A 20470-nucleotide genomic window follows, 5' to 3' on the forward strand; every position below is an offset into this window, starting at 1 on the left:
AGTTTTGTGCCCAGATTTGAAGCAGCATAGGTTTCTTCTCTGCTGTGAGGATTTCTTGATAGTGACCTATTAATTGCGTAGGGCTGGTGTATTTGGCCAATGGTTGATGAATAATGCTTATTTACTGCTTTTAAGCCCTTATCAGAGTTGATGTGGTCATAACGCTATTCTTTTCATCTCTACAGGTACCAGTGATAGCAATACTGGGTTCAGGAGGTGGATTTCGTGCCATGGTAGGGTTTGCTGGAGTGATGAAAGCACTTTATGAATCAGGAGTTTTAGACTGTGCGACTTACATTGCTGGCCTCTCAGGGTCCACGTGGTAAGGGGGTTTTTTTTGTTTGTTTTTCCTTCATTTTTCCTTTAGGAAGTTCCAGAAAGAATTTTCATTTGAGTGGAATTATTTCTTAAGGTCATAATTCATGGCAAATTTTACACATTGTCAGTACAGAAAAAACATACGGAGACAGCTAACTTGCAAAATAGGAGGTCAGTGGGGCAAGTCTGCTGGTAGAGGTGTTCAAGAATGACTCGGGAGGTGAGGACAGCTCAGGCTGCAGATGATCCAGCTGTGTGTAGGCAGCAGGTTGCTTTGAGCCCCCGCTATTATTACACTCTTTGAATGAGTGAGTTTCTCCCCATCCAGTGCTGCCTTTTGTTTTTGTAGCTTTTATAAAGATTGTCCCAGGTTACACTTATTACAAATGTTGAAACTATTTGGTCTGATATTTCTTAAATGAAGTGAGGTAACATATTTAAAGGCTGTGTCATTTTCATCAGCCAAAGACATCTGGCAAGTTCAGTCCAAATTTCTTAACTGTTTGAACTCCTGAGCACTGTTTTTTTCATTAGATGAATTAGGCGACTTTTTTTTTTTTTGTCTAACCTTAAAATTGAGTTTTAATGTCAGTGGATCAGGTTGCAGTAGAGGATGTTACATTTTAAGAAAATTTTAAGCTTTTAAAGGGCATATTCCAAATGTCACAAAATATGATTTTATCATTACTTTGCCGGTTGAGTACCAGAGCTGCATTTGAACCCAGTTCAGGGCCACTTGGTGCAAGAAACGTGTTGACAAACCAGATTAGTTCCATCAGAGTACCACCTAGGCAATTAGGGGACTAGAGCACATGAGAAAGTCAGGCAGCTGGATTTATTTAGCCTTGATGAGCTGGAAAAGGTATTAGTGGGTACCTAGTTAGTAACGGAAGAATACAGACTCTTTTTGGAGATGCACAGAGAAAGAACAAAGAGTAATGGCCATAAGTTACAGCAAAAGAAATGTTCTTAACTATTAGGAAAATTATTTTGTAGTGAGAGTGGTCAAACACTGGAATGTATTGCCCCATCCTTACTTCATTAGGTTGGGTAAGGTGTCATCCTCTCTCTATCTGACTCAGTGAGTATCATGTGAAAGCAGGACTTGACTGAACAAAGCCCTGAGCAACCCGATCTGACTTTTAAGTTTGCTCTGCATTGAGCAGGAGGTTGGAACAGGGACCTCAAGGTTCCTTGTAAGATTATATGAATGTGTCATTTCTTTGAGAGTAAGGGAAAAACAGACTTCTGATGCAATAGCTGAGTATAAATGAGCAGGGAATCTAACTGGAATGAGCTTATCCCCTGGTTTAACTATTAAGAAAACACTTGAATTTTGGTTCTACACTTTCTAAGGAAATACACTAACCCCAAAGTCAGTAACTCTTTTGAAACAGATAATAATCAGTTCTGTTCTTTGTGTATATTTTTTTCTCAATTATTTTTCACTTGTGGCAAGCTTGCTTCCCCTCTTCCAGAAAGCTTCCTTTCTAGACAGAAAGCTTTCAAATGCCAGAATGTTTTGAAACTATGAAAATGCCTAAGAATTAGAGTAAGTTTCTCATTCATGTTGGACTATGAAATGTTGGTATCCCTGGAACCTGGATTTTCTATCGCTAGTGGGTGGGAAGCAGGCAGCACTGTCTTTTGAGATATTCGTGTACTTTTGTCAAATTTGTGAAAAGTGGAAGACATCATTTGACTGAATGACAAGCAATTCAGTAGCGCAGTGTAGTGTGAACAATTTTCACTGTATTTCTAGGGAATGGTATGTAGTCCATATTCTAAAAAGGTATCAGTCAGCTGGCCATGAGGTCCTTTTTTGGGAAAAGCCAGGTGTGAATATGTGGTTGATCTAATGTAAACCTATAAAATTGATATTAAAATAGCAAGATTATCTGAACTGATTCAGTCAGAAACATATATGGGAAACAATTCTATGTGAACAAATTTGCTTTTGTGCTCTTGGTGATGTCACCTACTCAGACTTTCCTTGACACTTGGCACGCCCTTTCTTTTCCTTTTTTTTTCCATTCAGTCCATTACTTGGGAATAATGCTCTTTTTTTCTTTTTTTATCTGAAGGGTAGAGAATTCCTTTCTTGTCTGGAGAGGCAGGTCTTTGCTTGTTCACTCAGATGCATGCCTAACCTTGGAACAATGCATTTACCTCCTTGTTTGTTTCTGTCATCTTGCTTCAACCTTGTACTGAATTCTTCGTCCTGCATTTTCCTTTCTTTGCTTACATGGAAGCTGGCTGCTGTGTTTGTTCCACCCACGAGCTGATGTGCATGCTAAGCGTTAGAGGCTGCACAAGAACTAATGAATCAAGTTCTGACATAGTGCATGTGACAGAGTTCATCATGCTGTTAAATAAATTGCTGGGGAATATGTATCCCACTGGTGTGCAGAATTTTGCCTGCAGTATGGTATGTATACCTTAGCCAGGTAATTAAATAAATAATAGTGAAATGAGTGTCTAGTAGATTAGGATGGCCTATGTCTTCACCCCTTGCGTTACTTAAGCCAACCAAGGGCAAACCTCAGATGTCTGCATATCTGTCTAAACTTTGTTTTGAGTAAACAAAACTTCATTTCCCAGAGTTACTCAGTGAAAAATCATGATTTGACTGATAAGCATGTTCTGAATCCTCAGAGTCAGTTAAATCTCTGCACAGGTTGTAGTTAAAGTGCTTCATCTACTATGAAAACATCTAGATCCTGAAAAGCATGCCGTATCCTAATATATTTTAGGAATTTTTGAATAGCAGTAATGAACTGGAGAGCGACAGAGGGAGATACATCTGAAAGTAAAAGAACTGTGTGTATATATTTACAGGACCTCTGGTCTGCCAAATTTAGGTATGCTGTGACAACTTCAGAAGCTCTTTTTTCAGCTTATAATGATTCTATTCATTATCCCTTGAAGAGATAAATGAGGAACACATTAATCTTACATCATACATACTGTGGAAATATATGATGAGTGTTTGATTGTATACTTATATTTGGAATAAAATATTTAGCTTCCTATGTCTTGAGAAAGAGAAATGTCAATTTGCTGTATAAATTATGAGCAAATTACCTAGATTTAATCAGAAATTGTATCACATTATTTATGAACTTATTGTGCATTTCAGGAACCTGACATTGAACCAGACTTTGATACTTACAGAGCCTATTTTCTGTTGCAGGTACATGTCAACTTTGTATTCACATCCAGACTTTCCAGAAAAAGGACCGAAGGAGATTAATCAAGAATTGATGAACTCTGTGAGTCACAACCCACTTCTACTGCTCACTCCTCAGAAAGTCAAACGCTACATTGAAGCACTGTGGAACAAGAAGAGCTCAGGGCAGCCTGTCACCTTCACAGATATCTTTGGAATGCTAATAGGTGAAACACTTATCCATAATGTGAGTTCATTTTTTTATGATTATTAAAGTTGTGAAACTATTGTGTAATAACTCTTCTTGCTATCTTTTTCAAGACTTTGGTAACATTTAACAAATCATGTTTAGCAATAGGAATATCTAAAGTTACAGCTGAACAGATACTGGGTAAGAAACTTGTAAAATCCTTTTGTTGCTCTAGGACGTGCTTCCGAATGGTACTCATATCTTGAAGAACTAGGAAAACATGCATTCATTTGCAACAGAAATGAACTCAGCCACTGGGTACTTGTCACAAGCTTTTGACTTTCTGTATCATCCCTTAAAATTACTGCTCAAGCAATTTCAACAAAAAATACAAAGTGTTATAAACTCTTTATGCACAGATTGCTATAAGAAAACCAGCATTTGCTTAATGAAATACTAATTTCAAGGTGAAAGATCCAGATCTCTATTTATTATTATTTTTCTGAGAAACAAGACAGTAGGAAGGCTTCATACTGTTTAATTATTGAAAAATCCCAATTGACTGAATCAGGCACACAGAATTCAAATTCACTTGGTTAACAGAATTTGGATTTGATCTTATGGTTAGATTGCAATGTGTTAATAGATTCACAGATGTGTTTTATAAATTTATATCTTTCATAAGTATATGTTGCCACTAGGTTTTAAACACTGAAAAAATGGCAACACAGCTTTTAGTAATGGTTGATATCTCGGGTGAGTTTCTGACGATGAAGGGATCATAATGATTATGTGAGGTTGGTTAGAAGTCCCCTGTGGACTTAAACAAATGTACAGATGTTTAGCTGAACCTGACACAATCGATGAAGAATGGAAGTGTTGGTTATTCACAGAAAAATACTACTCTATCATAATGACTTTCAGTCTTTCTTTATTGTAGACTCCAGAGTATTTTCTGGAGCAGATGCAGATCCTTGGTTAGCAAATGAATCCATTTGCTTTTCTGAATTGTCCTTTCATACTTTTTAGAAACATCATGGATTGAAAACATGGTGGCTCTACCTAGGAGATGATTTTTCCCTGTTTTTGTCTTTTACAGTAGCAGAGGGAAAGAATTTCCTTTGTCCATGGATACTGTTTTCTTTTTGGTCATGTTATTTTGTATTCTATAACACATGTATATTTCATCTTCCTATTATGTCTTCTCCCACTCCTTCCTTCCTGAATTGTGCAGTTAAAAGGCACTCAAGCACGTTACTTCATTTTACCAATACTTCTATTTTTCTTGGAAATAATTGGGTTTGTCCATTTTTCCTTCTCTGTGGGAATTTGAGAATAGTTTCCCAAATGTCAGCAGGCCTTTGTAGGATCTGTTTGGACACAATGTCTTTCTTGTCATGCAGAGAATGGACACCACTTTGAGCAACATGAAAGAGAAAACTGATAATGCACAATGTGCTCTCCCACTCTTTACATGTCTCCATGTCAAACCAGATGTTTCAGAGCTTATGTTTGCAGGTATGTTTTTAATTTGTCTGTTGAGTCACTTGTGAAGAGAAGTGTATGACTGACAAAAAAATTGTTTTTTTAATACTTCTGAGAATAGTTTGTGCACTATGAAATTATTAGTCTTATGACAAGGATTACGAAGGAATTTGTCATGATATCAAACATTCTTTGAGACTTAACAAAATTTGTGTTGTTATGAACTGCGTACAGGAAGATTTTAATTTATAAAAAGCATAGGAAGTTGTGATGTCAAAGTATATACCAAAGCATCACATCAGAAGGACTGTTCTGGTGGGCTTTAAAAGGTGATTGGGAAATAGACACATTTGTGGTCAGCAGCTTCTGGGAATCTGACACTAGAGTCTAGTAACAAGCAGTTACTCAGGGGTAAGTTATCATATACTTAGGTAGATGGATCCTTATTTGATTGTTGCAGTGTTTACACCAAGGTTACAGAGCTGTGGAGAACTAGTGTCAAATGAAGTTATTCCTCTTGGCATACCATGGACTCAGCCTTTTCTTGGCTTTTAAGATGTATCTTTTCCTGTCCATGGAAAGACAGAGTGTATTTTAGGTCAACAGCCCTTTATTTCTCTATCATTCTTGGGTTTGGAGACTTATTGTTAGACTGTTTTTTTTCACCTGAAAGTAAGTCTGACACTGTAACAACCTCTTTACATTTCTGAAAAATATTAAGTGTTAGCCAAGTTTTGTTCTCTAAATATTACCAAAGAAATTATTTCCTACCAATTGAAAGAATGTTGCTTATCCATGAAGTGGCCAAGTACACTGCAGGAGTCAAGACAAAAAGAAAGCTGGTGTTTCTCCAAGAGCAGAAAACTGCTTAACCTTAGTATATCAAACAGGTAAAGGGAATTGTCTTCTGTCATACAGGATTAGTCCCCTTTCTAAGAAAAGTGAAATTAGAATTGCTACCTTTTTGTTACTTCTTACATAGTGTAAAGTACTGTTGGTAACACAAATGGAGCTTTTACTCCATGTAGTTATTTATTCTATAGATTTTAATACTATCTAGTAGCCTCCCTTGAGACTGCATCAAATTGTGCTAGATGCTGTATAAAGAAAATGACATCTGTATCTATAGTTACATATAAGACTGAGAAGTGAAATACCAAATGACTTACCCAAGGTTTTTAAGTCAAACATCGTATCCATATTTCCTGAAAAGATTATTTGGAAAAGCTGCTGTATGAGCTTTGTAATGGAAAATGAGGTTGTAAATTAGGTTAAATTTTTCAGGGCAGAATGTGTCCTTTCCTCCTCGGGAATCTGAAGCTTTTTTGTTTGAAAATATAAATATTTTGTTTTTCTCACACTCTTAAGGGTTGGAAGGGACCTCAAAAGATCATCTAGTCCAACTGCCTTGCCAGAGCAGGGCCACCTAGAGTAGAAATCTTTTTGAGTTACTTATTTACTGTTTTAAAAACAGAATTACCTTTGACTAATAATGACCTTCCCTAAGCAAGACCAGAAGCACTTGAAGGCTGGTCGGATTTCTCCAGCCTTGCTAATTGGTATAAAAGAGATACTGCCTCTGCCAATAGATTTTGGTTTCGTTTTTTTTTTTTTTGCGGCTGTCATTATATAGGATTCAAGATCTTGATCCTCTCTATTGCAAGTCTTTTCTCCTTTTAGAATTGAGCATCTGTCCTTCATGTGTATATAGGAAGTTTTGAACAAAAATATTTACACTGTCTTATTTACTAGATTGTAAATGTAGGTGAAATCTTTCATGTTGTTTCAAATTGAAATGCATTAATTATATGAGATAACACTCCTTCTGGGAGCAATGTTGCAAGATTTCATACAGCTGCTAACAGCTTTCATGCCCTAGCCTCTGCATGTTTTCCCTACCAGCCATACCCAAAAGTGCACTTAACCATTTTAACTGAAAGTAATTACAAGGATTTAGTTAAAGACAGATTTTAAAATTATTTGTTTTAATTACTATAGCATCTCCCTTCTGATGAAAGGCTGAGGGAGCTGGGGTTTTTTAGCTTGGAGAAGAGGAAACTGAGGGGTGACCTCATTAATGTTTACAAATACATAAAGGGCAGATGTCAGGACGATAGAGCCAGGCTGTTGTCAGTGATGTCCAGTGATAGGAAAAGGGACAGTGGGTACAACCTGGAACATAAGAGGTTCCAAAGAACACAAGGAAAGATTTCTTCACTGTGAGAGTGATGGAGCACTGGAACAGGCTGCCCAGATGGGTTTTTGACTCTCCTTCCCTGGAGACAATCAAAACCCACCTGGATGAGTTCCTGTGTGACCTATACTAGGTGGTCCTACTCTGGCAGGGGGTTGGACTAGATGATTGATCTTTTGAGGTCCCTTCCAACTCTTAAGATTCTGTGATAAGAAATTACCTGAAGTTCCTGATATCCAGTGTTAGAGAAGGGAGTGGAATTTAATGTTTGGCTTTGGTATTGCATGCTTCCATCCCCTACCAGCCTTGTTTGCCAGCTTTGCTGTTGCTGCAACACCAGCCCAATCAAAGTTTGGATTTGGAGGTTTTGCTTTTGAAAGTCATTGTAGTTATGTCTGTGAGAAGGTGAGTTTGTGTGTTGCACCATCCCAGTAAGTGCTACAGAATTCATTTCGGAAGCAAGGCCAGATGGAGTTATGGATTCATAGACTTCAATCCCAGTCTCCAGGGTTCAGAGGGACCTCTCAGCCGGTGCTCAGTTAGCCATGTGTTGGTTGGGTATGTGGTTTTGTTTTGCCTGTATACCGCAAGCCTGGGCTGTAAGGTGAATCTGGCCTCAGTATGCAAGTACAGTCAATGCACATACGTGCTGAATCCTTAATCTACCAGACGCTTAGTGTTGGCAAAATATCACTTCCCTCCTGAGAATAGAAAAAATCAATTGCATCTTCAGCTGGTGTGAAGCAGTGTAGAGTTGCAGTCTAACTTACATCACGGCTACATCCAAAATGCAGTGAACACAGCTGTGAGGTTTGACTTTACTACATTTTGGATTAAGCCACAGCCGAGAAGCTAGCCTGGATTACTGGAATATGAACACAAAGTATTTCTCTTGGTATAGAGTTCTTATCTCTTGGAACATTCAAGTCCTGCTCATTTAAATGGCCACTGTCTCAAGAAGCTTCTGGAATGGCAGAAATTAATGCCAAAGCCGTTTATTTTTAAGGCAGAAATCTTATCTCCCTAAGCAGGATGTGTGATTTGAGAAATCGTCATGTTCAGTGCAAATACAAATTGAAAGTGAACAATCACTGATTAAATTAATTCTAATTGTAAATTCATTTTTGCTGCCAACATGATTTGGAATGTCTGCCACTTCCTGTTTATATTTCTAAAGGGAAATACCACTCTTAGTATTTTAAATTAAAACATAAAATTCCTGGACTGGATCTTCAAAGGAATTTCTTTCTGCTCCAGTAATTGTGAGGATTTGTGGGTGGTTTATTTGGAAAATAGGGTGTTGTATTTGACTTAGCATAGATAACAGATCTCAGCAGTCATGATTAAATCTTTCCTTTTCAGGGGAAGTGGTTAAGCTTAACATTTCCAGAGATACACTGAATATCTTGAGGAACAGATGTCATCCTGTGACTTGTGGGGATTTTTCAAGTCTGTTTCTTTTGCCTTTCTGTTTCAGAATTATTTCTAATTTGTTTACAGAAGCAATCAAATCAATCACTAGTGAAAACATGGAAGATAAAATAGATGAATGGGTGAAATACTAAAAATATGAGACATTTTTGTTTGTTATTGCTCCCTTTTTGAAATGAATTATCTGACTTAAGCAGCTCCACTAGTATCAAAGAAAAATATTTCAAAACCAGCTAAAATCCCTTTTCAAAAAAGCATACATCACAGAATGTAACGTGTGAATTTTTCTGCTAAGATCACAAAATGCATTTGAACATTTTATTCCGTAAATTATTATTTTATTCCGTATTTTTATTGAACCTTCAATTAAATGGCATATGCTATAAAAAATATTTTTTACAATGTTTGGTATGAGTAAGTTTCTCAGCTGCTCTAAGATTTGACTTTTTTGTATTTGATTTCACTAGAAACTTTTAAGTTTTGGTGGAATCTAAGTGTCTTTCCTAGAATATTTCACAACTTTTTTTTCTGCCGCCTTTGTCATTGCCCTCCACATTTTTGGTAGGATCACAGGAAAAGAAAAGAAACTTGGAACTGAGACCCACATTTCATGTGACAGTGGATCATATTGAAGCATGAGATGAAAACCAGATGTCATTTTGTTTTTCTCATTCGTGATTGCTACTTTATACTTCTGTTTTTAAAACCTAATGTTTTTTTCACCTAAGTTTGTTGTGATAAGAGAGAACACGAATGAGAAATCTTTCTCTGCTGCTACATTAGACTGCCTGTCATTCAAAATCCTATTTTTGTATTCTGCACAAACTAAGAGATATTCCATTTGATTGTTTAGCTTCCCATTTAACTAAAATTTATTTGCTTCAACAGAGGTTGCATTCATTTGTGTATTTTCATCCTCTGTTTCTATTCAGATTAAGATTGCTAACTAAGCACAATTTGTTTCTTATTTTGCAGACTGGGTGGAATTCAGTCCTTATGAGATTGGTATGGCAAAATATGGCACTTTTATGTCTCCTGATTTGTTTGGAAGCAAATTTTTTATGGGGACAGTGGTGAAGAAGTATAGTGAAAATCCCTTGCATTTCTTGATGGGTGAGTGTGTGGCAGAACTAAAATTTAAAATAAAACTCATTTTGGTAATTCATGGACAAGAGCTTTTCAATGTAATCACACAAAGTGTGAGAAAAGAAGTAGAGTTCTCAATTTGTTGAAAGAAATCCATTTGAAAAATTTCACAGACATGGCTTGACATTCTCTGATCTTTGTTTCTGGTGTATACATCTGACTTAGCATGTTACAAAATTGGAAGTCAGTTCAGAGACTAATCAACTACTTAAGCAGTGCAGTATACAGGGTTTTTTTCTTCTACCAGTCTCCATTCACTGTTTATTTTTTCCCTTTCAGGTGTCTGGGGCAGTGCATTTTCTATATTGTTTAATAGAGTACTTGGCGTCTCCAGTTCTCAAAATAAGGGTCCCACCATGGAAGAAGAATTAGGTAATATTAGTAAATAACTCTACTATGCAAAACAAGTACTGATAAAATTCCATGCACTCTGACCCTGTGGGAGGATAACACTATGCTGGTAGTCATTTTATGGATATAGAATTCAGGTAACTTTAGTTGCTGACATTGTTAGATACTCATGGAGTTACTACATTTTTACTTTAGTTTCTGATCAGTATCAGAGGTACTGAAACTTACATGCATATATCCAACTATTTTCAAGAAATTTAAATAATTTAACTACCTTTTTAATATTGTTATGCTAGTTTTTGGCATAAGCTGAAAAATTCAACACTTTCAAGTACCTAAAGGGTATATGTCAAGAGGATGGGGAAACACTGTTTTCTATATTGTCCAACAACAGGACAAGGGGAAATGGACATAGGGTAGAACACAAAAAGTTCCACTTAAACACAAGAAAAAAACAACTTTGCTGTGAGAGTGGGGGAGCCCTGGCACAGGCTGCCCAGGGATGTTGTGGAGTTTCCTTCTCTGGAGGTTTTCAAAACCCACCCAGGCACATTCCTGTGCGACCTAATCGAGGTGAAGCTGATTTAGCATTTCCATTTCTATTCTATTTCTACCATACTATAATTTGATGAAATACTTGATTGTTACTTGTGTAGTCAATCTCTTGACATTTGACTCTATTTTTCAAGGGATTAATAAAGTAAACTCAAATTTTGTCATCTCTGGACTGTTAGATTTTTCCATTCTAACCCCAGGTCACCTGTTGGTATCTGATCCTTTGCTTACTAGTTTCATGATTTTGATTTCATTTCTAATGCACGAATGGTATAATGACTGTAAAGAAAGAGTTTAGCTTGGTTTGCATAGACTTTTTTGTGTTTTATTCAAGAATGCAGTCGATAATGAAGGGTTTTTTATACTTTTTTTCCTTGTTCAGAAGACAGCATTACAGGGAAATGTATAACCAATAAGAAATTGTACTAGACCAAATCTTTCTGAAGGCCATGGAGAGAAAATACAGATTGAATATATAAAAAACCCCAAAAAGCAAGAAAAATCTCCCAAGCCCCTTATCTGTCTCTGTCTCCTAATAGATGGTATTGAGCTGTTTGATAATGTACAAAATGTTATCTCTCATCTGTGGCTCATTTCACATATAATTTTTAAAAATTATGAGATGGGAAATTATAGGTATTACTAGAGATGAACACATCCTCATGAAGCTTGTGTGTCACCAAAGTGAATGACAAAATGCTTGTGGTTGTCAGAATAGCCAGTATTGCACACAGCATGTGCGAATCACACCTAGAGCAGTAAATCATAAATTTTTCACAGGAGTTACTTTAAAGAGATTATTTGATGTCCAAAAATTGCATTTGTTGTTTTTGTTAGCTTCCTGATTTGGTCACTAATTTTTATTTTGACTTATATCCTATGTCATTGCCCAAGAATTTGTATTTGAATAGTGATTGGGCACTCACTGAGAATTAAAAAGAAAAGGTATTTAAGGGAAAATACATGATGACTAAGTTCCTGTGTTTCTATGGGGATTTTTCCAATTTTATGTGTAAGTCTAAGAAGGCATAATCCTCAGTAGAACAAAAGAGCAACAGTGGTAGTCATCTGTATACAGTATTCATTATCAAAGATAATAAAGCTGTAGTTTTTTACTCTTGATATTATTGTGACTTTCTCTTCAATCTTCTCTTTCAGCCAAGCACACTTACAGGAATTAGATTTAGACTTAAGCAAAAAATGCCAAATGTAATTGCCATCATTTTGATACTGCACTTGGTTGAAATTACAACATTTTTTGAAAATTACAGCCCAAAGCAGGGTTCTGCCACTAGAGACCAATGTCTACATTATCCCTCTCTGAGAAAAAGGAGATGTTATTTTGTTTTCTTTTTTTAATGGAAAAAAAAAAGACTTTGTAACATGTTCAATTTCATTAGGAAGCAACCCTCATTCAGCTTAACTGGCATAAAATTTCAGTTGGGGATGATTCCTAGTACACATTATACTAGAGAATAAAGGGATTTAGTTTTCAAAAGTCTTTCTTTGAATCCATGTGCATTACTGGAATTTAGTGTTTGTCTCTAGTCTCTGTGGAATGAAAGCTTCCATGATAAGGGTACTCATAGAACATTGCAAATCTACTGTATTTCAAGACAGACTTCCCCCTATAATTAGTGAAAATAATATTGTTAGCCTATAGTCCGTTCTCACATGAATTCACTTTCACTACAGACCTTACCTGAGGAGTGGAATGTGTTCTTTTTTCAGTATTCATTTTGACTTTGAAATAATGTTTTGAGCTAGTAATGAACAGTTAACAATGACTTTATGGTTGTTTTGGAAACAAAGCTGTTAATCCTAACAACATGCAGATTTTCACCAGTGAAGTTCACTCATTTTTGGTTTGATTTCTCTCAATGTTTTGTGATGAAAAATACTTTATTTTCTACCCTTGTAACTACATTGGCCATTATTTTTCACATATACTCCAGCAGAACTTTCATAACCATCTTGGCTTTTGTTTTTCCCCCACTATTTTTAAGAGTCCCCATTCATAGATGTGTGAATGAAGACATATATTCATCTTTTTTTAAAAAATTAGCAGATAATTAACAGAAAATAATGTCTTCCTAGTTCACTAGGAGTTATTGAGAGGACAGAAGCTATACATCTAAAATTTTAACTAAAGTGAATTAAATGTGTCAGATACATGGTGCAGAGGTGAGTGGTAGTTTTAGGATTACGTTTTGTCTCTTCAGCCCTTTGGTTAATCCGCTTAGTGGATGAGCTCTGCAAATGTTGCAAGCTAAAGCAAATGTATCCTAATCAGATTGTAAGAATACAGATGTCCACAGCAGATCAGATCACTTCAGTTGCATTTTCTATTTTGAAGACAATAATAGTTTTATGCCTCAAATTGTTTTGAAATTCTTACTGTTCTGATAATTGAACACTGTCAATTTAAAGTATTTTTATGTTTCTTTCAACAGAAAATATTAGGCTAAAGCACCTTGTAAGCAATGACAGTTCAGACAGTGAAGATGAATCACAGCATCCAAAAGGTAAGGAAATTCTCATGTTTTACTTCATAATTTACTTTTTTCATCAGCTTTTGTGTGACGTGAACAAGTTTGATGATGTTGGTAGTTAGCCATAGCTGATTTTCCTTAGTTTTAGCACTAGTCTCTTACAACTCAGAGCTCTGCTGTCATGTGTGCTAGTGTTAAAACTTAGTTGTGTAGCCCAAGGATCATAAAGGAGCCAATGAGCAAAATAGAGAAATGTTGAAGAGACCTCATGAGGGCCTTTGGCTTGACTTTGTGCTGCCAGCTCAAGCTGCTGCTGATGATACTCTCATACATCTTCAGCCTTGGCATCAGCCCAACAGTGTTTCACACAGGGCTACAATCTCTTATATCCCAAAAATCAGGCTTATTGAGTTAGTTTTCAGAAGTCTACTGCCAGCAAGCTACTGAGTTCAGAGGCCTGTTTGAGTTGTGACCAGCCCCACAGACTAACACTATCCATTGTTTTTGATGGTTCCTTGATCAAATATTTACTTAAGAATGGTTTGATTTGTATTTACAGTATTCATAGGTGTCTTCTAGCACATTTACAAATGACATCTGATAAGGGGACATTCCCAGTGCTTGGCACAATGTGTTAAACAATGCCCAAATCCAGTTTCTCTGAAGATGCACAACCATAAGAGGAACATTGGGCAGTGGGAAGAAAAGATCCTATTGAAAATTATCTTTAGGTACCTAAACTACATGGGGATTTCTGTGACTTTAGCCAAGGACTCTGTCTTGTCCTACTAATGCTTTCTGTATTTGATGATACTTTTAGGGACAACAATGATTTTCACATGAAGAAACTGATTATGTTTTTAACAACTAAAGCAAAGATGAGAATGCAGCAATTTGTAATTTTAGGATCTACAAGAAGAAAATCTTGTGTGATGAGATGGTGAATCACGTCATTACCTCAGTTAAATGATTACTTCTTCCATTTCCCTTAGTGTAAAATGATAGGGGAAGAGTGATACCACATTTTGTATTTATTTAATTTAAGCACTATAGCAAGCACGAAACACTAAATTTAGTGTTTCATAGTTTGTAGCCATAGTGGACCACCTACAAATCTGTGACTCATAAACACTTTGTAATCCTCTCACTTCTATAGAATAAAATTATACAGATTCTGGACCTCTAAACTTTGTGGTGTTTGCTACTTATTTTCTCTCTACTTGTACAAAAATCATCTCCTTTAAAGCCTGAATTAGAGGCACATGTCAGTACTGGATTTAAAGTGTTGAGTCTGAGCCTGAATTCTTCTTAGACAAAACACCTCAAAAAGTTAGGATTTGCCACTTTACAACTGCAAGGTGACACTGACTTGAGTCATTTTACTGTGATGGCTAGCTCTAGGCATCTTAAGTCTGGACATTCTGTTATACTCTCTAGTTAATTAAACCCAGATACAGTCTGTAGTCTACGTTTTACTGTAAGGATATTTTCACATATTTTAAAATTCCCATGCTGTAGTGTCCTCTTTTATGCAGGCTAATGTTGCCTTCTTAGGGAAAGCTGGATTTCTTTGGAGATGGCATGGAGAAGGGTGTAAATATACATCCAGATGATTTCAAGTCTGTATAGAGTATGGATTTTGGCAATTGAAGTCTGTTCCCTGAGCCCAGGAGAGTTTGCATTCTGGGTGCTAGCAGATAAAGCCATATCTTCATTGCCTTTTCCATCCAGACTAATTAAGTTCTGGCTCAAGCCATCTACCACATTGCCACGCTATTTTCCTGATGGACACATCCATGCTGCGATACTGAATGAAAAGTTCCACTGGCCTGTGAAGTTAAGAGAAAGGTTTCATAGAATCATAGAATGGTAGGGGTTGGAAGGGACCTTTAGAGATCATCTAGTCCAACCCCCCTGCTCTGAAATTCTTGCTGCAAAGCTCCTTCATTGAGTCCATAACTCCTTGAAAGAAAGCTGTGACTTAGTTCCTTTTATTTTAATAGAGTTTTTATTTTAATAGACCTAGAAATCCTGGATTCATACTTTATACATTAACTGTCTCACCATTGATTATTTTCATTTTCCACTACAGGAACTGAAAATGCAGAGGCAAATCAAGAGTATCAGAACAGCAGCCAAGAAAGCTGGGTGCAGCGAATGCTGATGGCTTTGGTGGGCGATAGTGCCCTTTTCAACACCCGTGAAGGGCGTGCTGGGAAAGTGCACAACTTCATGCTGGGATTGAACCTCAACAGCTGTTACCCACTCTCTCCTCTGGCAGGCCTTCTTACTCAGGAGTCTGTGGAGGAAGATGAACTAGATGCAGCTGTGGCAGGTTAGTTTCACAGAAAGCCTCTGCTGCTGTATGTACATTAGTAAAACCAGAAACAGCGAGTTCTCTGTGGGTTAATTTGAACTATGAGGCTTACAGCAGCAGGTCCCTGAATGCAGGAGGACATTACTGTTGCAGCAGTCGTGAGTACTGATGAGCAGCAGAGGTTGTGAGGTGACTGAGTGTTGAATGTCTCAAAGGACACTACACAGTGACTTCTGCCTGCTGTGTGTACTTCCCCTCTGCCCCAGCAGAGTGGCAGAACATTCAGTACCTTCTGGAGGAGAAGTGGCTCTTTGTTTTAAGGGAATTGCTGGCAGAGTTGCAGGTGACCAAGCTGATTTTGTGTATAGTGCCCTTCGTTAAGTCCACTTTTTCACTCTCTTTAACTTCAAAGAGTATCCTGTGTTCTTCCTTTTCTCTTACTGGTACTAAGCTTTCTGCTGGAAATAAAACATTTACTTGTTCCTCACAGGGCTTCCCTCTTAAAAGATTTTGTAGGTTGTCTGCTGTCTTTGTCTTCCTTTGAAAAATCTGTGGATGAAGCACACTTCTCTGCTTGTAGCTCTTTGCTTTGCTGACACCATGTTATTCCCAGTGTGACTGATCTGACATTGCATTGATGTTTCACATGGGACTGATGTGTAGCTGCATCCACATTTAATGTTGGCTTAAGAAGGAAGCAAGAGGACAGATGGATAATAAGAATTTCAGAAAAATACTAATTTGCAAAATAAGTTCAGTGTCTTCCCCTGCTCCATGAAGGTTATGGTGTCTGAGACAGTAGCTGCAAATTGTGAAGATTAGCTATAGACTAATTACCTACTAAAGTCTTCATTACAATCTTCTCAGTGAAAGCTAATTAATTTCTTAGTATTCGTCTGGCACTGGTGCTTTTATTTTCTTCCTCAGTAAGCAACACAGCACTGAGTTTAGGATGTGAGTTGCCCTATAGAAAAGTTGTGTCACAGTGAAGATGCGTACTTGGTGGAACCTGCATGTAGAGTTTCTGTGATACAAACTGTAATGCTTCTCAGTTTGATGAATGTTATTACTCACATTCATCAAACTGAGGAGCTACAAATTTCTAAGAGTGGTGTTCCTTCCATATTGCTGTGTGTCAGCACAGCACTACCAACCATCCCTCATAAGTAGTCACTTCAGCCTTATTTTTGCTTTGGGGGAAAGAGATTGCCCTGGCTGGTCATTATACAATAGTAAATACCAGATGTCATTTAAAAGCTTAAGTGGCAGACATGCTCTAATTTGTATTTGTTAGTGTCACAAATCCCTTGGCAGGGTTCTATAGAAATTTCCATCTGTCCTCCACTTTCTAAATATTTTTATGATCTCAGAGATGTTTACAGCTGGGTAATCCTAATATTTATAGTAGTTGTAAAAGAGGCAGGAAAGTGGGTAGTCAATTTATGGTTGGAAAAAGTGACAGTTGATAAGAACTTTGCATAATTAAGACATGTGGATCATAGAATCATAGAATCACAGAATCATAGAGTTGTAGGGGTTGGAAAGGACCTCTAAAGATATCCAGTCCAACCCCCCTACTCAAGCAGGTCCGCCTAGATCAGATCACTCAGGAACGCGTCCAAGCGGGTTTTGAAAACCTCCAGAGAAGGAGACTCCACACCCTCCCTGGGCAGCCTGTGCCAGGGTTTCCTCACCCTTACAATAAAGAAGTTTTTTCTTAAGTTTAAGTGGAACTTTTTGTGATCCAGTGTTTGTCCATTACCCCTTGTCCTATCATTGGCCACTACAGAAAGAAATGTTTCCCCATCCTCTTGAAATACACTTTTTAAATACTTGCAAGTATTAATGAGGTCTCCCCCTTAGTCTCCTCTTGTCCTGAAGAGTCCCAGAACCTGCAACCTTTCCTCATAAGAAAGACACTTCAGTCCCCTGATAATCTTGGTGGGCCTGTGCTGGACTCTCTCCAGAAGGTCCCTGTCCCTCTTGAGCTGAGGAGCCCAGAACTGGACACAGTACTCCAGATGATGCCTCACTAGAGCAGAGTAGAAGTGGAGCGGAACCTCCTTCGACCTGCTTGCCACATTCTTCTAGCTGTATCCCAGGATGCCATTGGCCTTCTTGGCCACAAGGGCACATTGCTGGCTCATGGTCAGTTTACTGTCAACCAGGGCTCCCAGGTCTCTCTGCAGAGCTGCTCTCCAGCAGTTTGACCCCCAGCCTGTACTGGTGCATGGGGTTGTTTCTTCCCAGATGCAGGACTCTGCACTTGTCCTTGTTGAACCTCATGAGGTTCCTCTGTCCCCAACTCTCAAGCTGGTTGAGATCCCGCTGAATGGCAGCACAGCCTTCTGGGGAATCAGCCAGTCCTCCCAGTTTGCTGTCATCAGGGAACTTGCTGAGGGTACACTCTGTCCCCTCATCCAGGTCATTGATGAAGGTGTTGAATAAGACTGGCCCAAGAACTGATCCCTGTGGAACCCTGCTGGACTTGGCTCTGTTGATAATCACCGTCTGGGCTCTGTCAGTCTGTTGATCCACTTCACCATCCACTCATCCCAGCCACACTGACTGAGCTTTTTCATGAGAATGTAATGTCAGTGTCAAAAGCCTTGCTGAAGTCAAGGTAGATGATATCCACTGCTCTCCCCTTATCTAGCCAGCCATCTGGATAATCTTCAGAATCAACTATTAACTTCCTGGTTCTTAACTTCAATGGAAATAAAATGCTAGTTTGTCAGATTGAGCTCACACTTCTTAGTTACTTTTGAGTGCCTGAAATTTCTTTAGGTAAAATGTCTGGCAAAAGTTTGACATAGCTGCATTTTTTTTTAGTCTTAGTTGAAGCCTACACTCATAGATCTGATTTAACAACTCAAATCTAACATATATGAGTAGTTGTAATATTATAATCAAGAATAGTTTAAAACCTCTTGAAATTTCAGCAGTTCATATAAAATGTAATCATTCAGTAGTGTGCTAAGTACACTTACATTTTAATGCTGTGGGTTTTGGTAATATATATCTAAGAGCCTAGGAGCCTAGAGGAATAGATGAAAATGAAACTTTGGTGTAAATTTAAAATACACTGTATTACCAGGGCAGTGGATGCAATTAAGCTTTGCATATTTATTCCTACCACTAGCAGTTTACCTAGCAGCTTGAATACAGAGAGTACTGAATTGCTTTAGGACTTACTTTATTACCTGGCAATCCAAAAGAGAAATAAATGAATCAAAAGGGAAATAAGTAATACTTTACATCTCCAGTTGTCTGAAACCTTCTTTAGACCCACTGAGTTGCAGTGCAGAGGATGAACTGTGGCAGACCTAAGCTGATGTTATTACAGAGGATTGAATTTAGGCTCTACAGTGCACACAGGAGAGATCCCAGCTGCTAGAGCTGAAAGTAACATGCTTGTCTTTGCGTTGCTCTGGATTCTATTTATGCTGAGCATTTTCTTAATTGATCTCAAGTATGCTTTAAAACTTTAGACTCCTTGAATGATTTCCTTGTGAACTCAGAGTTGCTCTGTTTATGTGCCTTGATATTGCAACACACCAAAATCACTTGAGAAAATGCCAAGTGAGTAACAATAGTGAAAAAATAACTCGTAATCTCTGCTTCCTTAGTCCAGTATTTATGGAAACTCTGTTATAGTAGACGCACGTCAGCAGCAAATGCCCTTTTCATCTTCTGTACTTCATTGATGCTGCCATCTGTGACAAAGCTTGGTCTCTAGATTGTGCTCTCTTTTTAATTTCTAAACAGTTCCTGCTGTCCATTTATGTGTGCGATCCATCCAGATCAGATGGGCATGCTGGGCTTGTTTCACATGGCACTGCGCTTGGAAACATCTTGAGCTTCTCCTGGTTTGCTGTTTGATGTACTTGAAAGCTGCTCGTTGTATAGATGCAGCTTTCACAAAAGTATCCTCATCAGCTGAAAACTGAATGTCTTCACCTGTTTTGATGAATAACGATGGGTTGACTTAGCAAGGCTGCTAAATGTATATAGAATGATTGTCCTGGATTCATGTGTCATAAAGGATATAAAGAACAAAGCTTTCTTATCCAGCCCTTCAGGTTAACTACAGCACAAGTTATAGAATAGTTGACGGTTCTTTTAGCATCAGGGATACTTCTTGTACATTACATCTCTCCCAGGAGCAATTGCAGGCTCACCTGCAGTGTCTTGATGTGAAGTTCAGTCTACCTGCTTGCCTTGTCTCACTGGGGTGTTGTGTACTGCTTCTGACCCCTGGCTCCAGATCTTGTGTAAATCAAATCAAATTGCTTGCTGAGTCTGCCTTTAAAGTCACATCATTAAAATAACACTGGATTATCTTCATTGCTTTTTGAAAGCTGACCCTGTAACACGGACACAAATTGTGTTTTGAAACTTTTCTTCTCAGTTCAAAGTTTAGAAATGTACTTCCAAAATGAGTTATAATAAAAAGAAAACCCTTTAATTTCTCCTGTAACCACAGAAGACCACAACTAATAGAAACATTCTGTGTGGTCATTTTAAACTCATTGATGCCATTATAATGTTTTATCATTTAAAATTTATCATAGAATTATTATGATACGTTTGATTATAGAGCCATGAAGCCTGTAAGCAATAGGAATTGTCTTGCTTGATGCCTTTTTGGTAGAAAGTTTGTGTATGCAGTGACACTTATCACAGTGGTACTATTCTTATTTAAAGCATCACCATTGACTCTCAAATGCAAGTTTTGTAAGATAAGATAATATATAACTTGTACAACAAGGTTTCTGCAATTTTTGGAAATTCTTTTGAGAACAAGGGTTAAATTATGTTT

General features: G+C 37.6%; 1 protein-coding gene across 1 annotated transcript in view; it reads left to right on the forward strand.

Moving 5' to 3' along the window:
* Positions 1-20470, forward strand: part of PLA2G4A (phospholipase A2 group IVA) — a 65871-nt gene that overhangs the window by 37112 nt on the left and 8289 nt on the right. Inside the window, exons 7-13 of the mRNA XM_010202962.2 lie at positions 186-322; positions 3512-3734; positions 5081-5195; positions 9763-9900; positions 10213-10305; positions 13293-13364; positions 15424-15666. Coding sequence (XP_010201264.2) covers positions 186-322; positions 3512-3734; positions 5081-5195; positions 9763-9900; positions 10213-10305; positions 13293-13364; positions 15424-15666 — 1021 coding nt within the window. The remainder of the gene's footprint in view (positions 1-185; positions 323-3511; positions 3735-5080; positions 5196-9762; positions 9901-10212; positions 10306-13292; positions 13365-15423; positions 15667-20470) is intronic.

The sequence above is a fragment of the Colius striatus genome, chromosome 10 (assembly GCF_028858725.1).
Source record: "Colius striatus isolate bColStr4 chromosome 10, bColStr4.1.hap1, whole genome shotgun sequence".
In the NCBI taxonomy this organism is placed as follows: Eukaryota; Metazoa; Chordata; class Aves; order Coliiformes; family Coliidae; genus Colius; species Colius striatus.